Below are 21972 nucleotides of genomic sequence, written 5' to 3'. Positions count from 1 at the left end.
AATATCTAATTATTGAATGTAAGGTTTCAAAAAATTAATTATATTTGATATAGTTAACTGTCTTTCTCATTTGCATTACTTCCCTTCCATCAGCAAATCATGATTCTAATATGTTCTATCCCATTTCTATCTTTCTACTATCCCATTAGATCCATTAGCCATCCTCAAGCAGCCAGAGAGCTCACCCACACTCAATGTGTACAATATATTCCAGCTATGTTTGGGAAAATAGAAGCCACAGACTAGTATCTTACACAATTCTGTTCCTTGAACACCATTGCCATTCCTCTCTCTGGGAAATGTCTGAAATTAATCCCGAATAATTATACTCTTGGTGTTATATTTGACTCTATTGATCATTCTAGGTTATGATGTTCTACAAGTTGTGCCTAAACATTTTCTGCCAAAGACCAAAGCTCTAGACTGCCGTTCATCAATGCCTTTCACTCTCCCTCTCTCCCTTCCTTCCTTTACGTTGCATCTACAAAATGGTGGGGAAAGGCCAATACACAGAGTACAAAAATTGATGCAAGCAGGGAGCAAAAATGAAGATCAGGAAGAACATGGGAGTTAAAAATTGTGAAGGAAAGAAAAAAATCAATAAGAAATCCCTGCATGAAGGTTTGCTACTGCCCCATGAAAGCAGGGTTTAAACTAGCTTTGCAAGGGGATGGGAACCAGCGACAGAGCAGATATTGGAGGTGTTGTGAGGAAAGATGTTGTTAAGCCTACATACAAAGTCAGGAATCGAAAGGTTGAGTATGGTGGGACTGATGTTCTGAATTGTGTATATTTCAATGCAACGGGTATTGTAGGAAAGGCACATACGCTTAGGGCATGGAATTATGACATTGTAGCCATTAGTGAGACTGATTGTAGGAGGGAAAGACTGGTATCTCAGTTTTCCAGGTTCCATTGTTTAGATGTGACAGAGCAGGAGGGATTAAAAGGACAGAGGTGACATTACTAGTCAGGTAAAATGTCAAGGTAATGTTCAGACAGGACACACTGGAAGAAGTTACCAGGAAAACTGATAAGGGCAAGACAATGGATGTTGTCTATATAGACCTGTAGACAACATTCATTGCCTTGCCTTCAGCATTTTTCCAAGGTTTGGCTACTTGGCATTCATAGAAACATAGAAAACCCACAGCACAATACAGGCCCTTTGACCCACAAAGCTCTGCCAAACATGTCCCTACCTTAGGTCTACCTCGGCTTTACCCATGGCCCTCTGTTTTTCTACACTACATGTATTCATCCAGGAGTCTCTTTAAAGACCCTATCATTTCCACCTCCAGCTCTGCCACTGGCAGCCCATTCCACATGCTCACCACTCTCTGCATACAAAAGTTACCCCTGACATCTCCTCTGTACCTACTTCCAAGCACCTTAAAACTATGCCCTCTCGTGCGAGCCACTTCAGCCCTAGGGAAAAGCCTCTGACTATCCACATGATCAATGTCTCTCATTATCTTGTACACCTCTATCAGATCACCTTTCATCCTCTGTCACTCCAAGGAGAAAAGGCTGAGTTCATTCAACCTGTTCTCATAAGGCATGCTCCTCAATCCAGGCAACATCCTTGTAAATCTCCATTGCACCCTTTCTATGGTTTCCATGTCCTTTCTGTAGTGAGGCGACCAGAATTTAGCACAGTACTCCAAGTGGGGTCAGACCGGGGTCCTATATAGCTGTAACATTAATTCTTGGCTCTTAAACTCAATCCCACAATTGATGAAAGGCAATGCACCGTATGCCTTCTCAACCACAGAGTCAACCTGCACAGCAGCTTTGTGTGTCCTATGGATTTGGACCCCAAGACCTCCACACTGCCAAGAGTCTTACCAGTAACGCTATATTCTGCCATCATACTTGACCTCCCAAAATGAACCACCTCACACTTATCTGGGTTGAACTTCATCTGCCACTTCTCAGCCCAGTTTTGCATCCTGTCAATGTCCCGTTGTAACCTCTGACAGCCGTCCACACTATTCACAACATCCTCAATCTTTGTGTCATCAGCAAATTTACTAACCCATCCCTCCACTTCCTCATCCAGGTCATTTATAAAAATCACAAAGAGTAGGGGTTCCAGAACAGATCCCAGAGTCACACCAGTGGCCACTGACCTCCATGCAGAATATGACCCGTCTACAACCACTCTTTGCCTTCTGTGGGCAAGCCAGTTCTGGATCCACAAAGTAATGTCCCCTTGGATCCCATGCCTCCCTACTTTTTCAATAAGCCTTGCATGGGGTACCTTATCAAATACCTTGCTGAAATCCATATACATTACATCTACTGCTCTACCTTCTTCAGTGTGTTTAGTCACATCCTCAAAAAATTCATTCACAATGGTAGCAAATTGGATGAGACATTGGCTTTGTGGGAGAAGCCAGAAAGTGGTAGTAGACAGTTGTGTCTTTGACTGGAGGCCTGTGTCTAGTGGTTGGCCACAGCAATTGGTGCTGGGTCTGTTGTTGTCTTCTATATCAACAATATGGTTGACAATGTGGTAAACTGGATCTGCAAATTTGCGGCTGACACCAAGACTGAGGGCGTAGTGGACAGCAAAGAAGGCTATTAAAGCTTGCAGAGGGATCTGCACCAGCTGTATAAACAGGCTGAGAAATGATCGATGGTATCTAATGCAGACAAGTGTGAGGTGGTGCACTTGGAAGGACAAACCCGGGTAGGACTTACACGGTGAGGGGAAGATCACTGAGGAGTGCATTGAACATAGGGATACCAGAATACAGATCCACAATTCACTGAAAGTAGTGTTACTGGGAGAGAGAGTCATTAAGAGACCATTTTAACACATTGGCCTTCATAAATCAATGTATTGAATACAGAAGTTCGCATGTTATGTTGAAGTTGTATAAGGCGTTGGTGAGATCTAATTTAGAGTACTGTTTGCTATTCTGGTCACCTGCCTACAGGAAAGATATCAATAAGATTGAAAGCATTCAGAGAAAATTTACAAGATGTTGTAAGGACTTGAGAATTGAGTTATAGGGAAAGGTTAAATAGGTTAGGACTTGATTCTCTAGAGCATTGGAGAATGAGGGGAGAGTTGATAGAGTTATACAAAATTATGAGGGGTATGGATAGGGTAAATGTAAGTAGACATTTCCATTGAGGTTAGGTGAGTCTAGATCTGGAGGTCATGAATTAAGGGTGAAAGGTGAAATGCTTAAGGGGAACATGAGGGGGAACCTCTTTGCTCAGAGGGTGATGAGAGTGTGGAACAAACTGCCAGGAGAACTGGTGGATGTGGGTCGATTTCAACATTTAAGAGAAATTTGGATAGGTATAGATGGGAGAGGTATGAAGGCTATGGTCTGGTGCAGGTTGATGGGATAGACTAGAGGGGCTGAAGTGCCTGTTACTGTGCTGTAGTGCTCCCTGACTCTCAAATAAGGAGAATAGAAAACTGTAAAGGAGAACAAGCATTGTATGAAAATTCAAAGCTTATTTGTGCAAGCTGACCACAGGGACCTAATCCCACACAATGTTTATGACAATAAGGAGAAGAGAATGTCTAGGAGAAGGTGGTGCTATATGCAAAGCACAAGCACCAAGCTCCTGAGGAATGGACAGATTGTGAAAAGATACTTCACAACAGGAGAGTCTGCATGATTTGCCATTTCTTAATTATATTGAGAAAAGCATTATCCAACATTGCTTCCTTAGACCCTAAGAAACCTGGTTGTTTCAGTGCTTTCTTATTTGAGTGCTTTCTTTGGCATTGATTTCTCCTGCTTTTTATATCATCGCCTTTTTACCTGTCAGTTAAATTTCCAACATTACTACGTTGGCTGTAACAGATCTCTTAACAATAAGATTCCTGACTTAATTTGGATCTCTTGTATCCTTTGAAACAATTTCAATATGAAACTGGGTGGGGAACTGAAGAAAGCATTTGGTATGCTTGCCTTCATAAGCTGGAACTTTTAGAAGAGTTGAGAGATCATGTTAGAGCTGTGGAAAATGTTGTTTAGACTACACTTGGAGCGTGGTGTACAGCTGCGGTCATCGTACCGCTGGAAGGATGTAGTTAAAAAGAAGATAAAGTACTGAAGAGATTCACTAGGATATTGAAGTGTCACTGACCTGAAATACAAACTCCGTTTCTCTTTTGACGTGTGCTGCCTAGCCTGCTGAGCATTTACAGCACATTTTCTGTATTTATTTCAGATTTTTGCATTTGCATTTTGATTTTCATTTAATGCTTTCCTTGCACTGAAAGAGTTGTTTCAATACTTAGTTAACTGTTACAGCATGGAAGGGTGCCATTCAGCTAGTGGAGTTCATATTGGCTCTCTCTAAAAGCAATCTAGTGACTTCAGACTTCAGTCAATTCAGACCTCTCTCCATAGCCCTACAAATTCATTTTGTTGAAAAACTAGAGGGCATTAGTTTCAGAGGTAGGAACTTCATTAGAGATTTGATGTAGGATTGTTTCACCCTGACGGTGGTTCAAAAATGGAATTTACTTCCTGAAATGGTGATGGAGGCAGATATGTTCACAACATTTAATGTATTTAGATGAGAACCTAAAGTGTCAGGGCCTGGAAGACAAAGAACTAACTGTGAGAACTTGGATTATTATGGATAGGTAGTTGATGGCCAACATGAATCCATTGGGCTGATGACCCTGTTTCCCTGCTGCAAGTCTATGACATTAATGAAATTGTTGCTAAAGTTAAACCCAAAATACCAGAGATTAGATGAAAACATATTTTAATAGAGTTTAATAAACTGACAAACTGAAGTTCAAAACCAGAATTATGGAGGCAATATATAATATCTTGTAATAAAAACTCTATAAATAATCATAAACACTAAGATTGCTATTTTAGAACTAGATATCGGTTTGACTCACTGGTTGGCTTTTTGGCACATCATAGACTCCTTCCTTCTGATGGCTTGTGGGCACCTAGATATAAAATAAGCAAATAGATATTCCAATTAATATATGCTCGGACAGGGATGAGAAACTGATGGACCAGGTGGAGGCGGATGGAATCAGCTTAGATTGGTCTCATAGTCAATGCAGACACTGCAAGCCAGAAGGCCTGGTCTTTGCAGTATTGCTCCACCTTCAACATTCTATGCAGTCAGAGGCATTGGAAGTCTGGCAGCTCTTCCTGGAAGTACAGTAGCACTTATATATAACAGTCAATTCACAGCCAATTTTGCCCCATTCTCCATTTACACCTTTGGCAAAAATGGGGCAGATGTAGACTTTAATATAAGATACACAGAAGCTCTGTCTGAGAAAATGTATGCAATTCACACTTAAAAATGTCAGTTTTACGTCAAGGACTATACTAACAGCTGTTGATAAACACAGTGTAAATCGTCTCTGACTCTTTGCTCTCAAACCACTTGACTTGCTTCCAATTTCCAACAATATTTTTCTGAAGAAGTGCATGAAATGAGCCTGGAATAATTTTTATCTCGTTTTCCTTCAATAAGAAAATCAATTCTCAACTCAGTGATCCATTATAGAGAAATGGCTGAGGTTTGGAATTTAGCAGTCCTGTGGAGCATAGTTATATTACTGAGGACAACACCTGGGTGTAAAACATAATACTGGTCTTTTATTATTAGATATATAGCTGAAATCAATCCCAAATCTACATGTAAAATATGGTTCCCAGAAATATTAATTTAATTCTTATCAAAATGAACTTATTAAAATTGATTTCTAATATTCTAATATTTTAATTGCATTTTCTAATAATAAAGAAATGCAAATAGTGGCTATTATCAATAGGCAATTATCCAGTTATTCATAAGTAGAGTATAATATATTAAAGATATGCATTGTTAGGAGTGCACCCTATGATAACCTGGTTTCAATAGTTCATGCCAATGCAATAGTCACTCTGACACGTCATTCAGGTCAAATGAATCACACATGCCAGTCAATAACAAAGGTCTGGGTTGCAGATTGTCAGGAGAGGGAAATAGAACAGGCAGAAAGTGCAGAGTACCCCTGTGACCATTCCTCTCAGTAACAGGTATACCATTCTGATTAATGTTGGAGGGAGAGCAGGAAGACCTCCAGGAAGGAATCCTGACACAATATGTGGACAGGTTGACCAAAGGAAGAGATCCATGCTAGATTAGGAAGGATTCCTGATACAATATGTAGACAAACTGACGAAAGGAGAGGCCAAGCTAGATCAGGTTCCAGGCAATGAAGCTGGTCAGGTGACAAGTCTCTGGGTGGATGAGCATTTCAGAGAGAGTAATCACAATTCCCTGACAGTTACCGTAGGGATAGGAGCAGATGGCACAGAATTTGAGGAGACCTTGGAGAGTAGGATTAAGGAAAACAAGGCTTCCTATAGAATGTAAAGAACATGAAGGAGTAAAATGAGGGTAGAACAGAACTGTGAGAAAAGGTGAAAGTCAGAGGAGGTAGGGGAGGTTTAATGAATACTTTGCATCTGTATTCAGCAATCAGCAGGACCTTGACAAATATGAGGACAGTGTAGCCCAGACTAATATGCTGAAACTTGTCAATGTTAAGAAATAGGATGTACTGGAACTTCTGAAAAACATTAAGATAGTTAAGTCCCAGAGACAGACTGGATACACCCTCAGGTTACTATGGGAAGTGAGAGAAGGGATTGCTGCACCTTTGGTGATGATTTTTACATTTTCACTGGCCACAGGAGTAGTCCCAGAAGACTGGAGCATGGCAAATGTTATTCCTTTGTTCAAGAAAGGTAATATGGATAACACTAAGAATTATAGATCAGTGAGTCTTACTTCAGCGGTGATCAACCTATTGGAGAAGTTTCTCAGTGAAGGGATTTACAAACATTTGCAGAAGCATTGTCTGATGAGGATTGTCAGAATGGGACAAGCCTGATTGAACTGACTGAGGAAGTGACAAAACAAATTGTTGATGTTAGGCCAGTGGATGTGGTAAAGAGATTCATTGAGGGGATTCCAAAATTTAGGGTTTGAACATCTTGAATGCAGAGCCTTCTGAAGTGGAGTGATTATATTCAGAGATGAGCAAGAGATCTCAGTTGGAGGAATGAGGAGAACCAGGAAGAATTTTAAAATCTGAATGAGAATTTTCAAATTAGGACATCATTAAATTTGGAAATGGTGTAGGTTAGAAAATACAAGGCTAATGGAAAGATGAGATTGGTGCATGCCAGAACACTTGGAGCAAAATTTTCATGATCTGAATTTTACGGTGTGTATAAAGAGATCACTCAGAAGGGCATTGGAATAGTCATGTCTCGTGATAGCAACTAATGAAGTAGCCACAGTGTTGTTGAGGTGAAATTAAGGCAGTCACGGTAATGGTAGGTAAAATGTAGGTCAAAAGTGTTACCAAGCAGTCTGTTTGGTTTCAGTAAGTTTCTGACAAGAATGGTGTAGTTCCAGGAAATGAGTTCTGCAAATGGAACTACTGGCAAGTTTTGATCATGCCTGGATTAGTTGGAAATGTCTCCTCGTCTATTAATGTGTATCATTTAATGTGCTTGAAAATTTAGAGCTGGGGTGGGTCAGAAAGGATGATAATTATTTAAAGTTGTGTCTTTTCAGAGTCCATGTAGAAATTGATGTTTTTGGATAAGGATCAACATATAAATGAAGTTGAGAAAGGGCCAGGATAGATCTTTCAAGGACATAAAGGCATCCAAAAACAAGCCATTGTTAGTAATTCTTTGCCCAGGGCAGGACAGAAGGGAATTGAGCAAAGCAGCCCCAGCAACTAGAAGACTGTGTGAAAGCATCGAGAGACAATACTGTGATCAATGACTGAAAATGGGTTAAAGCCATTGTCACCATCATAGCTGACTTTGGCTGGAACTGCTGCAGTGCTATGGTAGGAAAAGAAACCTAATTGACTGTATTATAACAAGAAGCTACAAGTGCAAGACTCTGGGAAGTAATGATGCCCTCATTTTAAAATTCTCCTTCAGATTTTCAAATTCTTCCTGGTTCTTGTCATCCCTCGGAGTGAGATCCCTTAGTCTTTTCTGAATAGAATCACTCCACTTCAAAAGGAACAGCTGTGGCTTCAAGATGTCCAAACTCACGATTTTAGAATTCCCTCACAGAACATCTTTGCTCTTCTACCTCTCCTTCCTCCTTTAAAGCATGGCTTAACCTCTCACATCACTTTAACCAAGGAAGTGTGAGCTGTCTTACTGCCTTCTCGTTTCCAAGCTACACCTCATCCAAAGACATGACACCAGTTTCAACACTGACAAAATTAAGTTTTACCTCACCTCCATTTCTTAAAACTTTTCCAGAATCTTCTTTTTTGTTTATTTACACTTCACTGAATCTTGGGAATGTTTTTGTTATTTCAAGGGCACTACAGAAATAGAAGCTATTGTAGGATGAGAATGTGTCCTATTGGAATAATACAGCAATGACTTTATATTGGCATTGGCCTTTACAAGTCCAATAAACTCCATGGAAAGTTTCTTTGAACTGTGAAAGGCAATACCAATATTGCATTGAAGTTACTGTAGCTGAACTGTCATTTAAAATCAAATTACAATTTCTTTAAGTAAGCCATAAGTGGTAGATTCTGTGTAATTGGGCTATCAGTTTATCGGGGCAGCTGCCTATTTGGGACAACACTTAAAGAACAAAACCTAATTTCAGAAATAGCCGGCATTCCCTTTGTCTAATCTGGGAAACCACGCTGCTTAATTGAGACGGGAAAATATTCCCGAACAGTTTCTAACTAATGTTGGTCGCGTGCACTTGTGTCACCATTAGATACCACACTGTGCTTAGAGCGAATGGTTTTTAAATAGCTTTGGTTGCGCATGCTTATACACAAAAAGTAGTGATAGTTGGCAAGAAGTAAGCACTAAGACAATTTAGAATGCTTTTGCTCACTGCGGTTTCAAGCATTCAGGTTTGGAGAGGTCAGAAGTGGCTGGGAGTGAAAATGAAACAATTTCACTCCTTCAACATGTTAGGAATTATGATTAATTTGAAGGTATTAACAATCATCTTGAAAGTTACAGTGAAAATCAAGATTTGGAGAACACAATGATCGAAGGTAGTCCATCACCTGCACTAGGTGTTTGTGCTGATTGTGTTCATTTATAGTCAATCAAAATTACACACAATGTGCACTGGATGAATTCCTCCATCATGTGGTGTTCTAATTTGTTCTGTACTTCATTTAAACATGTAATTATTTTTACTCAGTTAAATGGTAGATTGTCTTTTTTTATTTCTTTTTAACTATTTCCATGAAACTTGGGCTAATGAAGCTAATGAGGCGGGTACTAATTTTATTTGAATCCAATAAGTTATTCCATTTTAATCCTCAAGGTAAAAGTTATTATTTCACATTCTTTCAATTGTTACATTATTTTCAGACTTGGAAGACTTGAATTCTTGTTTTGGATCCGAAAGGGATATGTTCGACTCAATGGACTGTGGGAAATAAGCTAATTAAACATTTTCATGTTTTAAAAAAGATTTTTGCAACACCAGGTCAAGCTTTTGTGACCTTTATAAAGGTGTGTGATGGGAATATATATCACACAGTAGAAGTTATACAGGCTTTATCGATAGAGAACAGAATGCTTGCATTGAAGTCATACAGAACAAACTGTTGTAGTGTAATCCAAATTGCCATATACAGCAAACAAAACATTTTAATTGATATGATATTTGTAACAAATTCTTTCAGTATAAACAATGTCCATAATTATTCAAATCATCAGCTTGGAAATGCTGAAATTAAATCGACAGCACAATAAGAGACTGACTCACTTAGCAACTGTTGCTAATGCATTTACAGAGTCACTGCATCAAATTAGATTAAATTATTTTCTTGTTTCCTAGACAACATCAACATGAATTGATGTCAGTAGTTATTTTGAAGTTAAACCATATAACTTCTTCAATTCTGTTTGAAGTTGTTTCACACAGTGGCTGTTTTATGCCGCCCATTTAACTCTGTCGTAGTGATGTCTTACTGTAATGTCTGCACAGAAACCTGATAACAAGTGGTATAAGACTCTTTCTTGTTACTGCACTGAGAGGCTGCTTAGTTTGGTATCTGTTAGGCCACAATTATTAACCCATTAAACGTTAATCATTTTAAGGAAGATTATGCTAAAATGTTTCTGTAAAAGATTATGTAAAAAAGATAAGAAACATTTATACCATCATTTTAAACTTCAATATATTGTATTTTTGGGGTGGCATGGTTGTTCAGCAGTTAGTGTAATGTTATTACAGCACCAATGGCCCAGGTTTAATTCCACTGCAGTGAGCTAAGTGTTTGTATGTTCTCTCCATGACCACATGGGTTTTCTCTTGGTACTTTGGTACATATTCCAAAGACATATGAGTTATTAGATTAATTGGTCACAGGGGTGTAATTGGGCTGTGCAACTTATTGAACTGGAAGGGCTTGTTACAATGCTGTATTTCTAAATCGAAAATATTTGTCCTTTGAACACTGTCGTTGATTTTCTTAAGAAATGGGGAACAATATACAGTATATATCACAAAAATGACTCCTTGAATATTTAGATCAAAAGTTTGTACCTGGTAAATGCTCTCTTCTGTTTCACGGATTGGTTCATGTCCAGCTTCAAACACAATGTACTGTAACATTGCCAGCACAAAGCGGAAAGCAAAAAGGCAAGAGTAGGAAAGCACATGGTGATTTAAGAAGTTGGAGCAAAGAAAAATCAATAGTAAGAGTAAGATCAACAATTTCATAAGACTTTATAGATTTATAGAGGTACAAGTGAGAAGCATAGGATCAAAGGTTATTCTGCTGGTTCTCCAACTACCAATGATTGCTGCTATTAAGGACTCTTTCTGTAGGACACCATGGTCAAGAAACTGGATCATTAGCATTTTTTAGTGCAGTTCAATCTGGGTAAGTTCATACTATTCATCTTCTCAGGGCAAAATTACACCCATCAAGAAACTGGCACATTTCTTGTGCAATCCACATTATTGCATTTTTCATCACAAATCATGCTCTGCATGTTTCTTCCTTTATCAGTATACTCCATTCACTGAACACTCACAATACCAGTATGGTTTTCCTTTTGCCCTATCTTGTTCTATTTACTTCTGCTTAAAAAGACACTCTGCCGACATCAGGAGACCAGGTTGGGCAGCCTCAGAACTAAACGCAGGTGGCTCAACTTTGTGCAACTTGTTGGTGACAAAAAAAAACCTTACTCAGTCACTGGCTCAGAGGTGATAGCTCTTGGCATCACTTCATACCTGGAGGCACTGATCTGGCTGTGACTGACTACACAAGGGGTTTGGGACATCGGGATCGAGGATGCAATAAGAAATCTGAACGCCGAGTCCTAACGAAGGGGCTCGGCCCAAAACATTGACTTTACTATTTTCCATAGATGCTATCTGGCCTGCTGAGTTCCTCCAGCCTTTTGTGTGTGTTGCTTGCATTTCCAACGTCTGCAGATTTTCTCCTGTTTGTGACATGAATGAAGAACCTACTCCCATAAACTTTCAGAGAAACTGCATTCTACCAGGAGCTTTCTTTGGTGAACAACATTTTCATAGCTTGCATTATCCATTATCTTGTCTCACAGTTTGTTATGCACTGCAGTATTATTCTGGTCAGTGAGGTCACAGTGAAAAAATTTGGAAAAAATAGAGTTACATTGGTTACAGCAAGAACAGGGGACACCCTGGGCACTTTGCCTGCATGATTGACTTTCCACAGTACAGACAGGCAGTATCTGCTCTCATGTGCCTAAAAGAACTCCTATTACCAGCCCAAACAGGTTCCTCAATAGAAAAGATTTCCAGTTCCTAAATCAGCAGGTAGTTGTGGATCTGCATACGCTCCTGATGGTGAAAGCCATGTTTTCCATGAAGGTGCTCAATCAACAAAATAATGTGACAAGTATGTTGTAGGGATGGCTCTGCCCAGTGGGCTGGGTCCTGAGGTACAAGTGCAAGGAATGCCTTCTACTTCCCTGGCTGCTCATACCAACTTGTAGCTCTATGGAAGTTTCTGGCACCGCTTCTACATGTTTCAGAACGATGGTGTGATTCCGCACCGGTTTTGGCAAATAAATTCTTTTTTTTTGCATCGGTCCAGTGGTGCCCCGCAGAACATACAACAGACGTGGAGACACTGTTGCATGCTCCACGTTGAACAAGCTCAAAAGCTGAAGACAGTAGCTGGTGCCGGAAGAGTAGCTGGAGGCCGGGGGGGGGGGGGGGGTGGTGGAGGTTCAGGTTGAAGGTTAGTAGGACCAAGAGGAAGAGGAAGATGAGGAAAGCTCCCAGGGCATGTCTAGCAGAACACCAGCAGCCTCATTTCTGGCAGAGCGCAGGACAGGGTTTCGCTGCACAGATATTAAGGTACTTCGATAGGGATTCTTCAAATTTATAGACCCCAAACAAGATTACCCACTTACACAATCCAATCTTCAACACAGTTCATCAGTACCCGGGTTATATGTAATAAATCATCAAGTTCTCCACTGTTAGACCATGTGCACTGATCATAACACTACAATTAATTAATCCTGAAATAGTTGGCTCTAACTCATTTATATATTGTGAGGTTAAAGTGTGTTTCTGTTTTGCATAAATGACTGGCTACTCTCACATCTGGAGGGGCCACTCCTTACTAGACACTTTCTATGCTGATCCTATCTGATCTCCTGCTCCACCTCACACTCACAACCTCTGCTTGGCAGATCTTACTGATGAGGATTTCCATGTGTCTTTCAGTGAATCTAAGAGTTATCTTCCTTTCTCCGGCAGCCTTTCTCTCCTCTGTAAATGCCATAGTTTCACTGGTATTTGCCTGCCTTGGGCAATGCACCAAAGGGATGAAACCCTTCTCAGACAGCAAAATTGTCTGAAGCAGCATGAAACAGAATACGTTCTCTCTGGCATTTAAGCTTTAGAACGTTTCTGGGTGCAAACCTTTCTAAAATTGTTTCAAATATCTCTGGTCAAATTCACAATGCTCTACAAACTGGATGGACATTTATATTACTTCCTGTGCAATTATGGACACAAAAATGAGCAGAACCAAATTTCTAGGCATGAATAGCAAAACAGGACTCAAATACTGAAATTATTAATCACCTGTGTTTCAATTAAGAGAAAATGTCATATATGGGACTTGGAACTTTTCATTGATATTTGGCAAGGGTTTATCTAACTTTAATCTCTAATGTGATATATTTTCTTTCAAGTCTCCTGTACCTTCAACACTTTACTCTTACTTGTTCAGTAAGAACAATGAACTTAAACCTGAACGATGGAGATGTCAATTATTAATTTAAAATAAATGGTTTGCTAAAGAAATGAGTGTGAGCCTTTTCAATTGTAGCTGACCTCTACTTCAAGCTTCCAACACCCAAAGGTTTTTAAAATGGGTTAAAACCATTTCAACCACAAAGCTCTTTACTAAAGAATGATTTTCAAATGTTCATTCGATCGCTGCTTTTGCATTGCACTACTTGAAGTGTAGTTCAGATGAGTAGAGGTGATTTCAATTTGACTGCCTTTTCCTTTAAGATGGATACTAAAATAAAACTAACAGAAATAGTGGGTGTAAGTGAGAGTCAGCACTAATCCTGTAGATGGGATTTAACTGTTTGATTGAATTGCGGGCCTTACCAGGTGTATTTTTCAAAAGAATAGCACTGATGCGACATATCAAGGTCTGGCACATATTTGTCTTTCTAGAGGATTATATTCTTTAAGGTGTTACTCTATTTGAGCTTTTGAAGGATTGTGAAATATAGCCAGTGTTAGATCAACTCAGACTATCAGAAGACCCATCAGAAGGTGGCTCTTCTCATACATTTGGAATCGATCATCAGGACACTTACTGTATGAAATGAACAATTTCAAAGCTGATAGCGTTGGTGAAAACCCGACTGACTTCTGCTAACGTTTTTGGACTCAGTTTCCAGATTTTACTGTCAGAGAGTTTAACCAAAGGTTGTATCTTTTATGTTTTCACATCCATTGAATCTGCAACTAAATAATCACACTCTGTGTACCCAAGACTTTGTGATTTGTTCAGTCAGTGGGCGGGGCTCACTATTTGTCTTGCAAAAAGAATAATGCTGTCCCATTGTTTTGGATTTGGTTTCTTTGACTGTGCCAGCTGTCCGTCTGTCCCCATGACCGCATGGGTTTCCTCTGTGTGCTCTGGTTTCTTCCCACAGTCCAAGGACCCATGGTTAGGTTTAGCAAATTGTGGGCATGCTATGTTGGTGCCAAAAATGTGATGAAATTTGCGGCCTGTCCCAGCACAATCCTCGCTGATTTGATTTGATGCAAATGACGCATTTCCCTGTATGTTTTGATGTACATGTGACAAATAGAGCTAATCTCTTTGAAAAAATAGCCCACTTAATTAAGGTACGTCCAAAGGAAAGCTAGTTGGTAGGTTAATTGATGCTGTAAATTGTCCTAATGTTGTTGGGTGTTAGGACAATCAGGATGGAGTTGGTGGGCAATAGGCTGTAGGGAGATATGTTACAGTGTAATTGGTCTCATTAGTGTGCTGAGAAAAATGACATTGATTCAATGAACTGAGTGTCATAAGAGAATGCTAGAATACTGTTCAAAAGGACATGAGTTCCAATGAAGTGATTGGGTGGCAGTGGCAAACTGGTAAATCGGATTAGTGTTGTCACCTGTACCGGTGTACAGAGATAAGCTTTGCTATGCATGCCACCTATACAGATCATTTCAAAGCAACAGTACACTGAGGTAAGGCAAGGCAAATCAATAGCAGAATATAGAATGAGGTGTTACAGTAACAGACAAAGGGCAGTGCAGGCAGACAATAAGGTGCAAGGTAGACTGCAAGGTCTGATTTTATTAGGGTACCATCCTAATAATCTTACAACAGTGGGATAGAAGCTAACCTTGAGCCTGTGGCATGCTCTTTCAAGACAACTGGTCTTTTGTAAAAAAGTCTGTTATCATGAGATATAGAAGTCATACATTCTCCAAGTCTTTCCATTTGGGAATCTGGCATTGCCTTGTTGCCAAATAGCACATAGCAAGATCCCAACAACAATGTTGAAACTATTAAACAAATTACTTGTTTTCAGTGGTGTTGTTTGGATAGATTTTCTTTAAATAATGTTGTACAGTTTTCACATTTATCTCTGTCATGCAGAATTCCCTCATTATTACATCCCCTTTCACCGATTTTCTCCAGCTACAAATCCCTGAGTTATCTGTGTTCCTCAAAAATTCCCAATAGTCTTAGAATTAAATGGCTCAGTTTGAGATTCTCCATTTATTTTCTCCTTTAAAACACTCCATTAAACTTATATTTTTGACCAAGCTTTTAGGCATTTGTCCTATCATCATAAGTGGTTGGGTGTCAAATTTTACTTGATGATACATGAGTATATTACTACATTAAATGTGCTTTATAAGCACATTATTCTTGTCAAATAGGATATCTAGTAAAACAGTGGGGTGCACAGAAACAACGTACTACTCATTTGAATTCTGTTAGTTACTGCGGTTTTCACCTTCTCCCTGCAATCTGCTCTTCATTACACAGTCACTTACCCTGAACAGTTTTAAGATTTTGCAGTTTTCAGGATCAAACTGCTAAAATTTGGTTGTGGCTACAAATGTCTTATAATTATTCCACTGATGTGGGATATAAATTCACTACTTTCAGCCTCAGAGCCAGCAGTATTAACAGACACCAATTTCAAATTGAAATAAATGTTGATTTGGATAGAGATGGCCAACCCCCCATGTCATTGATAAAATCAGCCACCTATTTCGTACACAGGTATCTCAGTTATGGCCATACAGTTTAGTAAATTTCAATCATTTGGGTTACCGCAACTACAGTATATTAGGGTTGATCTTTACTTTAGCCAAAACTTGCCATGTTCTGCTCATCTGTTTCACCATAACTAACAAAACAAAAAAACAAGGAAGAAAATAAATCATTTGGTCTTCATAACAGAAAAGACGATTGGAAGACCACCTTCAAAAGACTCAAAAGGGCGGCATCCATCACTAAGGAACTTGGTCACTTTGGAACACCCTCTTCTCATTACTACCATTAGGAAGGTCCAGGAGCCCGAAGACACACTCAATATTTTAGGAGCAGCTCATTCCCCTCCATCATCAGATTTTTGAACACTACCTCACTATTTAGCTCTCTTTTTGCAATATTCATTTAGTTACTTCTTTATGCCACAAAACAACAAATTTCATGACATTCGTCAGTGATAATAAACCTGATTCTGATTTGGAACTAAGAAGCACTAACAGGAAATAGTCTTAAAATATTTTTGAACCTGGTGAATGCCTAAGTTTTCTCAGTTAGTGGAAGATTTTACTTGTTACATTCAAATGATTGATATTTCAATGAGTAAAACAATGAATTCTAGTATATGTATCAAAAAAGGTTTAGTGAAAATCCGGATTGTTGTTTTATCCCATTGTCAAAAACCATTATCACAATCCCATTAACATTCCAATATATTGATTGTATTAATTGAAAATATTTAGATCTCAACTTCAGCAAGAAAGTAAATCCAGACAGATTTATTTATTTATTTTTAAATGAGAAATTGATCTATTATTCAATTTACCTGATAGACGGGATCCTCTACATCTTCCTCCAAAATTGTCTGAATTAGAATTAAACCGAAATGTAAAGAGAGAGAGAAGATCAGCACAAGCATAAGCACATGTTGTTTGGGAAAGCCAAGGTTACAGCATTTGTGAAGTAAAAGAGAAGCAATTATTGATATATTGTAGTCAATTAAAATAACTTGTTTCTGGATTACTGGTTGGAAAAATTGAAACAAACATACAGTAGATCTTAAGGATAATTTCTCTTTAATTTTGTTTCCTTGTGTCCAATCATTATAAGTGAGGCAAAGACAACTCACTGAAAGATCAAGCAACCATGCTTAGGGAAGGTCTGAGGGTTCCAGAACTAAACAAAACAATGCCTCACGTAACATTGTGAGAAAAATTGCAACTATACGGGTTCATTAATTAACATTCCATTCTTAGCCTCTGCAAGCGAGACTTCCCATTAAATACAAGTATAGCATTAATCTAAAATGGCCAGTGTGAGTCCATTCAGAGCTAAAATGAGATAATCAGGATTCTTGACATGCCTTGATATTGAAAGCCCTTAATATCATCTTTTCAAACTGTCCAAACATGGGGTCAGTGGAAAGCAACAGAATATTTTTAAATACTTCTTCCGATTGAAGTTTAGCATGAAGCTCAATTTTTAAAAATAGAATCCATTGGTACAAGATGGCTATTGTTTTTTTTTTTGCTATGTTTGCATTCCTGCCCAGACATCTGAGTGACGTAATATTTACTGGAACTGAGGTGGCAAAACAGTTGCTTTTACATTTTACAGTTGACTACTAATATGAAGATTATGGGAGCAATGAACAACCAAAGAATTTTCTAGACTGGTATAGACACATGACAGTAGAAAAATTGACCTTTCAGAAATTGAAAAATTGCAAGTCTTGCCTGGAAATTGAGGTGAGCCAAAGGAAGCTGTCCCACTTAGGGCATCTTCCAGGAAGTTTACCTTCTGATAATTTTCCCCTCCTACTTCCCACTTTTTCTATTCCCTACTCTGGCCTCTTATCTCTTCTCTTCACCTGCCTATCACCTTCCCCTGGTTCCCTTCCTTCTTGCCTTTCTCTCATGGTCCATTCTCCTCTCCTATCAGATTCCTTCCTCTCAAAACTTTTACCTTTCCCACCCACCTGGCTTCACCTATCACCTTCTAGCTAGTGTTCCTCTCCCCCCACCATTTTGTTCTGGCATCTCCCCCTTCCTTTTCAGTTCTGAAGAAGGGTCCTGGCTCAAAACATCGACTGTTTATTCAGTTCCATAGATATTGTCTGACCTGCTGAGTTCCTCCAGCATTGTGTGTGTGTTGTTCCAGGAAACTGCTTGGACAGACATTGTGAATCAAGTTAATGACACCAGATAAATGAAAACAAATTTGAGAGTTTGCTGGTGGAAGCAAACTTGAGAGACCATCAACCATGGCAGAAAACAAAGGACAATGCTTTCTGAAAATGATTGGAAAATGGTGTGTGCTGCTTGAGATCTTCATTTCTTCATGACTGAAAGCATCTTAGTGCTTACCTGATAAACTGCCTGTTCACATTGTTTGTCCTTCTGAGCCAACTTTTCCTTCTCTTCTCGAAGCTTCAGTTCATAGATGAGTTGGAAGAGATCTCGTAGATCAAGAATTACAGGTTCAGCCTAACAGTCAAAATGAAAGAAAATTAGTCGTAGTCTGCACAATGGAGACATTTTTACAATGAGAACATAAACAATTTGGCATCACTTAACTAATGATTCTTAGAACGAATTTACATTCAGCAAATGACTTTGTCTACCAATCTTCATATCTGAGTATGTATAACAGATTTAATTTGGAAGGCAGTTCTGAACAATGGATTCCTAAACAGCCAGACCAGCCAATGCTGATTAAAATTCATTTAGATGTCTACGGTGTGGGTGAAACTCGTGAGGTGTGAAGTTTGAGTGTAGTTTCAAAGAAAGAATTGTCGTGTGTTTAGCACATAAAATATTGAGTCCCTCTTGGGCCAGCCAGACCTTTTGACCAAAAGCATCTCTATATGATGCCTGCTGTATCTTGTTTTGTCAAGTAAGGAAGCTGCTTAGTATCTACCAGTACTTTTCTCCAGTGACTTCAATCACCCAACAACAATGATATACAAAAATTATTAAAGGAACACAGTGTACAACCAATAGTTGTTATCCACTAAACACAATGTTTTAATTATTTTTAGATGATTTCCTTTGTCATGATCTATAAAAGCATATGTTCTAAGTTTTACTCACCGCTTGGGATGTCTTTATTGCTACAAACCGATGATTTCCTTCTTTGCCACAGATATAGCCAAAGGCGCGATGGTCAGTAATATCCTTAGCAATGTATGATACTTCATGAACTGCATGATGATGCTGCATCGCCTACAACAATAAACACAGTAATATGTAGAGAAGAAATGCAATATGCCGAAGAAATGTATGACGACAAGTCTGGCCATTATTTGGTTGTTTAATGTCATCATTCGGTATATTTAGACGTTGGTTTGCCTGTTCTATCCTATTTGCCTGAACTAATAGACTGATGTATATTTGACCAGTAGAAAGGGAAGACCAACTGACAGGGTAGTAACTTCTAGATTGCCACCTATGCCACACGGCAGTGAGGATAGAAACAGGATGATTTGGTAGATAAATGCATGGCTGAGAAACTGGTGCAGGGGGCAGGGCTTGCGGTTCTTGGATCATTGGGATTTCTTCTGGGGGAGGTATGACCTGTACAAGACTGATGGGTTGCACCTGAATCCGAGGGGGACCGATATTTTTGTGTGCAGGTTTGTTAGAGCTGTTGGGGAGGGTTTAAACTAATTTGACAGGGGTGTGGGATCCAGAGTGAAGTGACTCAGTATTGGATGGATAGTAAAAAAGCAAAGATAGCATGCAGTCTGACTTTTAGGAAGGGCAGGCAGGTGATAGAACAAAATTGCAGCCAGCAGGGTGAGTATCAGTGCATTAGGAATGCAGAATCAAAAAGGGTAGCAAATACAGTACTCAAAGGTTATATGGTTATATCTGAATGCACGGAGTATAAAAAATAAGGTGGATGATCATATTGCACTGTTACAGATTGTCAGATATGATGTTGTGGACGTCACTGAATCACGGTGGAAGGATAGTTGTAGTTGGGAACTGAGTGTCCAAGGTATTTTATTGGAGGGTGAGGAAGGTAGGCAGAGGGGTTGGCATGGCTCTGTAGGTAAAGAATGGCATCAAATCAGTGGAAAGATATGACATAGGATTGGAAGATGTTGAATCCTCGTGGGCTGAGTTAGGAAATTGAAAGGGTAAAAGGACCCTAATGGCAGTTCTATACAGGCCTCCCAGCAGTAGCTGGGATGTGAACTACAGATTACAATGGGAAATAGAAAAAGTGTGTCAAAAGGGCAATGTTATGGTAGTCATGGGAGATTTTTATATGTAGATAGGTCAAAAAATCAAGTTGGTAATGGATCTCAATAGAGGGAATCTTTTGATCTAGGTGATCAGCTATACTGGATTGGGTGTTATATGATGGACCAGAGGTGATTAGGGAGCTTAATGTAGAGGAACCCCTAGGAGGCAGAGATCACAATATGATTGAGTTCAACTAGACATTTGACAGGGAGAAAATAAAGTCAGACATAACAGTATTTCAGTGGAGTAAAGCAAATTACAGTGGCATGAGAGAAGAGTTGGGCAAAGCAAATTGGAAGGATGGTAGGCTGGTAGGGATGACAGCAGAGCAGCAATGGCTTGAGTTTCTGAGAAAAACAAGGAAGGTGCAGGACAGATGTATTCCAAAAACAAAGAAATACTCAAATGGCAAAATGGTACAACCGTGGATGACAAGGGAAGCAAAGCCAATGTAAAAACAAAAGAAAGGACATACAACAAAGCAAAAATCAGCAGAACGATAGAGGATTGGGAAGCTTCTAAAAACCCACAGAAAGCAACTAGAAGAATCATTAGGAGGGAAAAGATGAAAGGTGAAAGCAAGCTAGCAAATAATGCTGAGGTCGATAGCAAAGGCTTTTTCAATTATGTAAAAAATAAAAGAGGGTTAAGAGTGGATATAGGACTGCTAGAAAATGAGCCTGGAGAAATAATAATGGGGTCAAGGAGATGACAGATGAACTAAATGAGTATTTTGCATCAGTCTTGACTGAAAGACACTAGCAGTGTGCCAGGTGTTGAAGGGTGTGAGGGAAGAGAAGTGAGTGCAGTTACTATTACAAGGAGAAGGTGCTCAAAAAGCTGAAAGACCTAAAGGTACACAAGTCATCTAGACCAGATGAACCGCACCTCAGGGTTCTAAAAGAGGTAGCGATAGAGATTATGGAGGTATTAGTAATGATCTTTCAAGAATCATTGGACTGGCATGGTGCCAGAAGACTAGAAAATTGCAAATGTCACTCCATTCTTTAAGAAAGAAGGAAGGCAGCAGAAAGGAAATTGTAGACCAGTTAGCCTGACCTCAGTGGTTGGAAAGAAGTTGGAATCAATTGTTAAGGATGAGGTTATGGAGTACCTGATGACACAGGACAACATAGGACAAAGTCAGCATGGTTCCTTAAGGGAAAATCTTGCCTGTTGAACCTGTTTGAATTCTTTGAGAAGATTACAAGTAGGATAGATAAAGGGAAAGCAGAGGATGCTGTATATTTGGACTTCCAGAAGGCCTTTGGCAAGGTGCGACACATGAAGCTGCTTACCAATGTAAGAGTTGATGGTATTACAGCGTATTTACTGGCGTGGTTAGAGCATTGGCTGATTGGTAGGAGGCAGGGAGTGGGAATTAAAAAGATCCTTTTCTGCCAGTCAGTGGCTAGTGGTGTTGTGCAGGGAGTGGTGTTGGGACCGTTTTTTTAACACTGTATATCAATGGTTTAAATGATGGAATAGGTGGCTTTGTTGCCAAGGTTACAGATGATATGAAGATTGGTGGAGGGCAGGTAGTGTTGAGGAAACAGGAAGGCTGCTGATGGACTTGGACTGATTAGGAGAATAGACAAGAAATGGCAAATGAAATACATTGTTGGAAAATGCATTAGTCATGCACTTTGGTTGCAGAAATAAATATGCAGACTACTTTCCAAATGGGGAGAAAATCCAAAAATCTGAGTTACAAAGGGACTTAGGGGTCCTTGTGCAGAACATCCTAAAGGTTAACTTGCAAGCTGAGTTAGTGGTGAGGAAGCCAAATGCAATATTAGCACTCATTTCAAGAGGACTAGAATATAAGAACTAAGAGATAGGAACAGGAGAAGGCCATCTGGCCCATTGAGCCTGTTTCACCATTCAATAAGATCATGGCTGATCTGACCA

General features: G+C 39.3%; 1 protein-coding gene across 1 annotated transcript in view; it reads right to left on the bottom strand.

Moving 5' to 3' along the window:
- dab1a (DAB adaptor protein 1a) overlaps positions 1-21972 on the bottom strand; it is a 360974-nt gene that overhangs the window by 94204 nt on the left and 244798 nt on the right. The window contains exons 5-8 of the mRNA XM_059983518.1: positions 18901-19032; positions 18175-18294; positions 16635-16673; positions 4892-4945 (exon numbers count right to left, since the gene is read on the bottom strand). Coding sequence (XP_059839501.1) covers positions 4892-4945; positions 16635-16673; positions 18175-18294; positions 18901-19032 — 345 coding nt within the window. The remainder of the gene's footprint in view (positions 1-4891; positions 4946-16634; positions 16674-18174; positions 18295-18900; positions 19033-21972) is intronic.

The sequence above is a fragment of the Hypanus sabinus genome, chromosome 11 (assembly GCF_030144855.1).
Source record: "Hypanus sabinus isolate sHypSab1 chromosome 11, sHypSab1.hap1, whole genome shotgun sequence".
Lineage (NCBI taxonomy): Eukaryota > Metazoa > Chordata > Chondrichthyes > Myliobatiformes > Dasyatidae > Hypanus > Hypanus sabinus.
The sequence above is the reverse complement of the archived record's forward strand: the minus strand, read 5'-3'. Positions and strand labels throughout refer to the sequence as shown.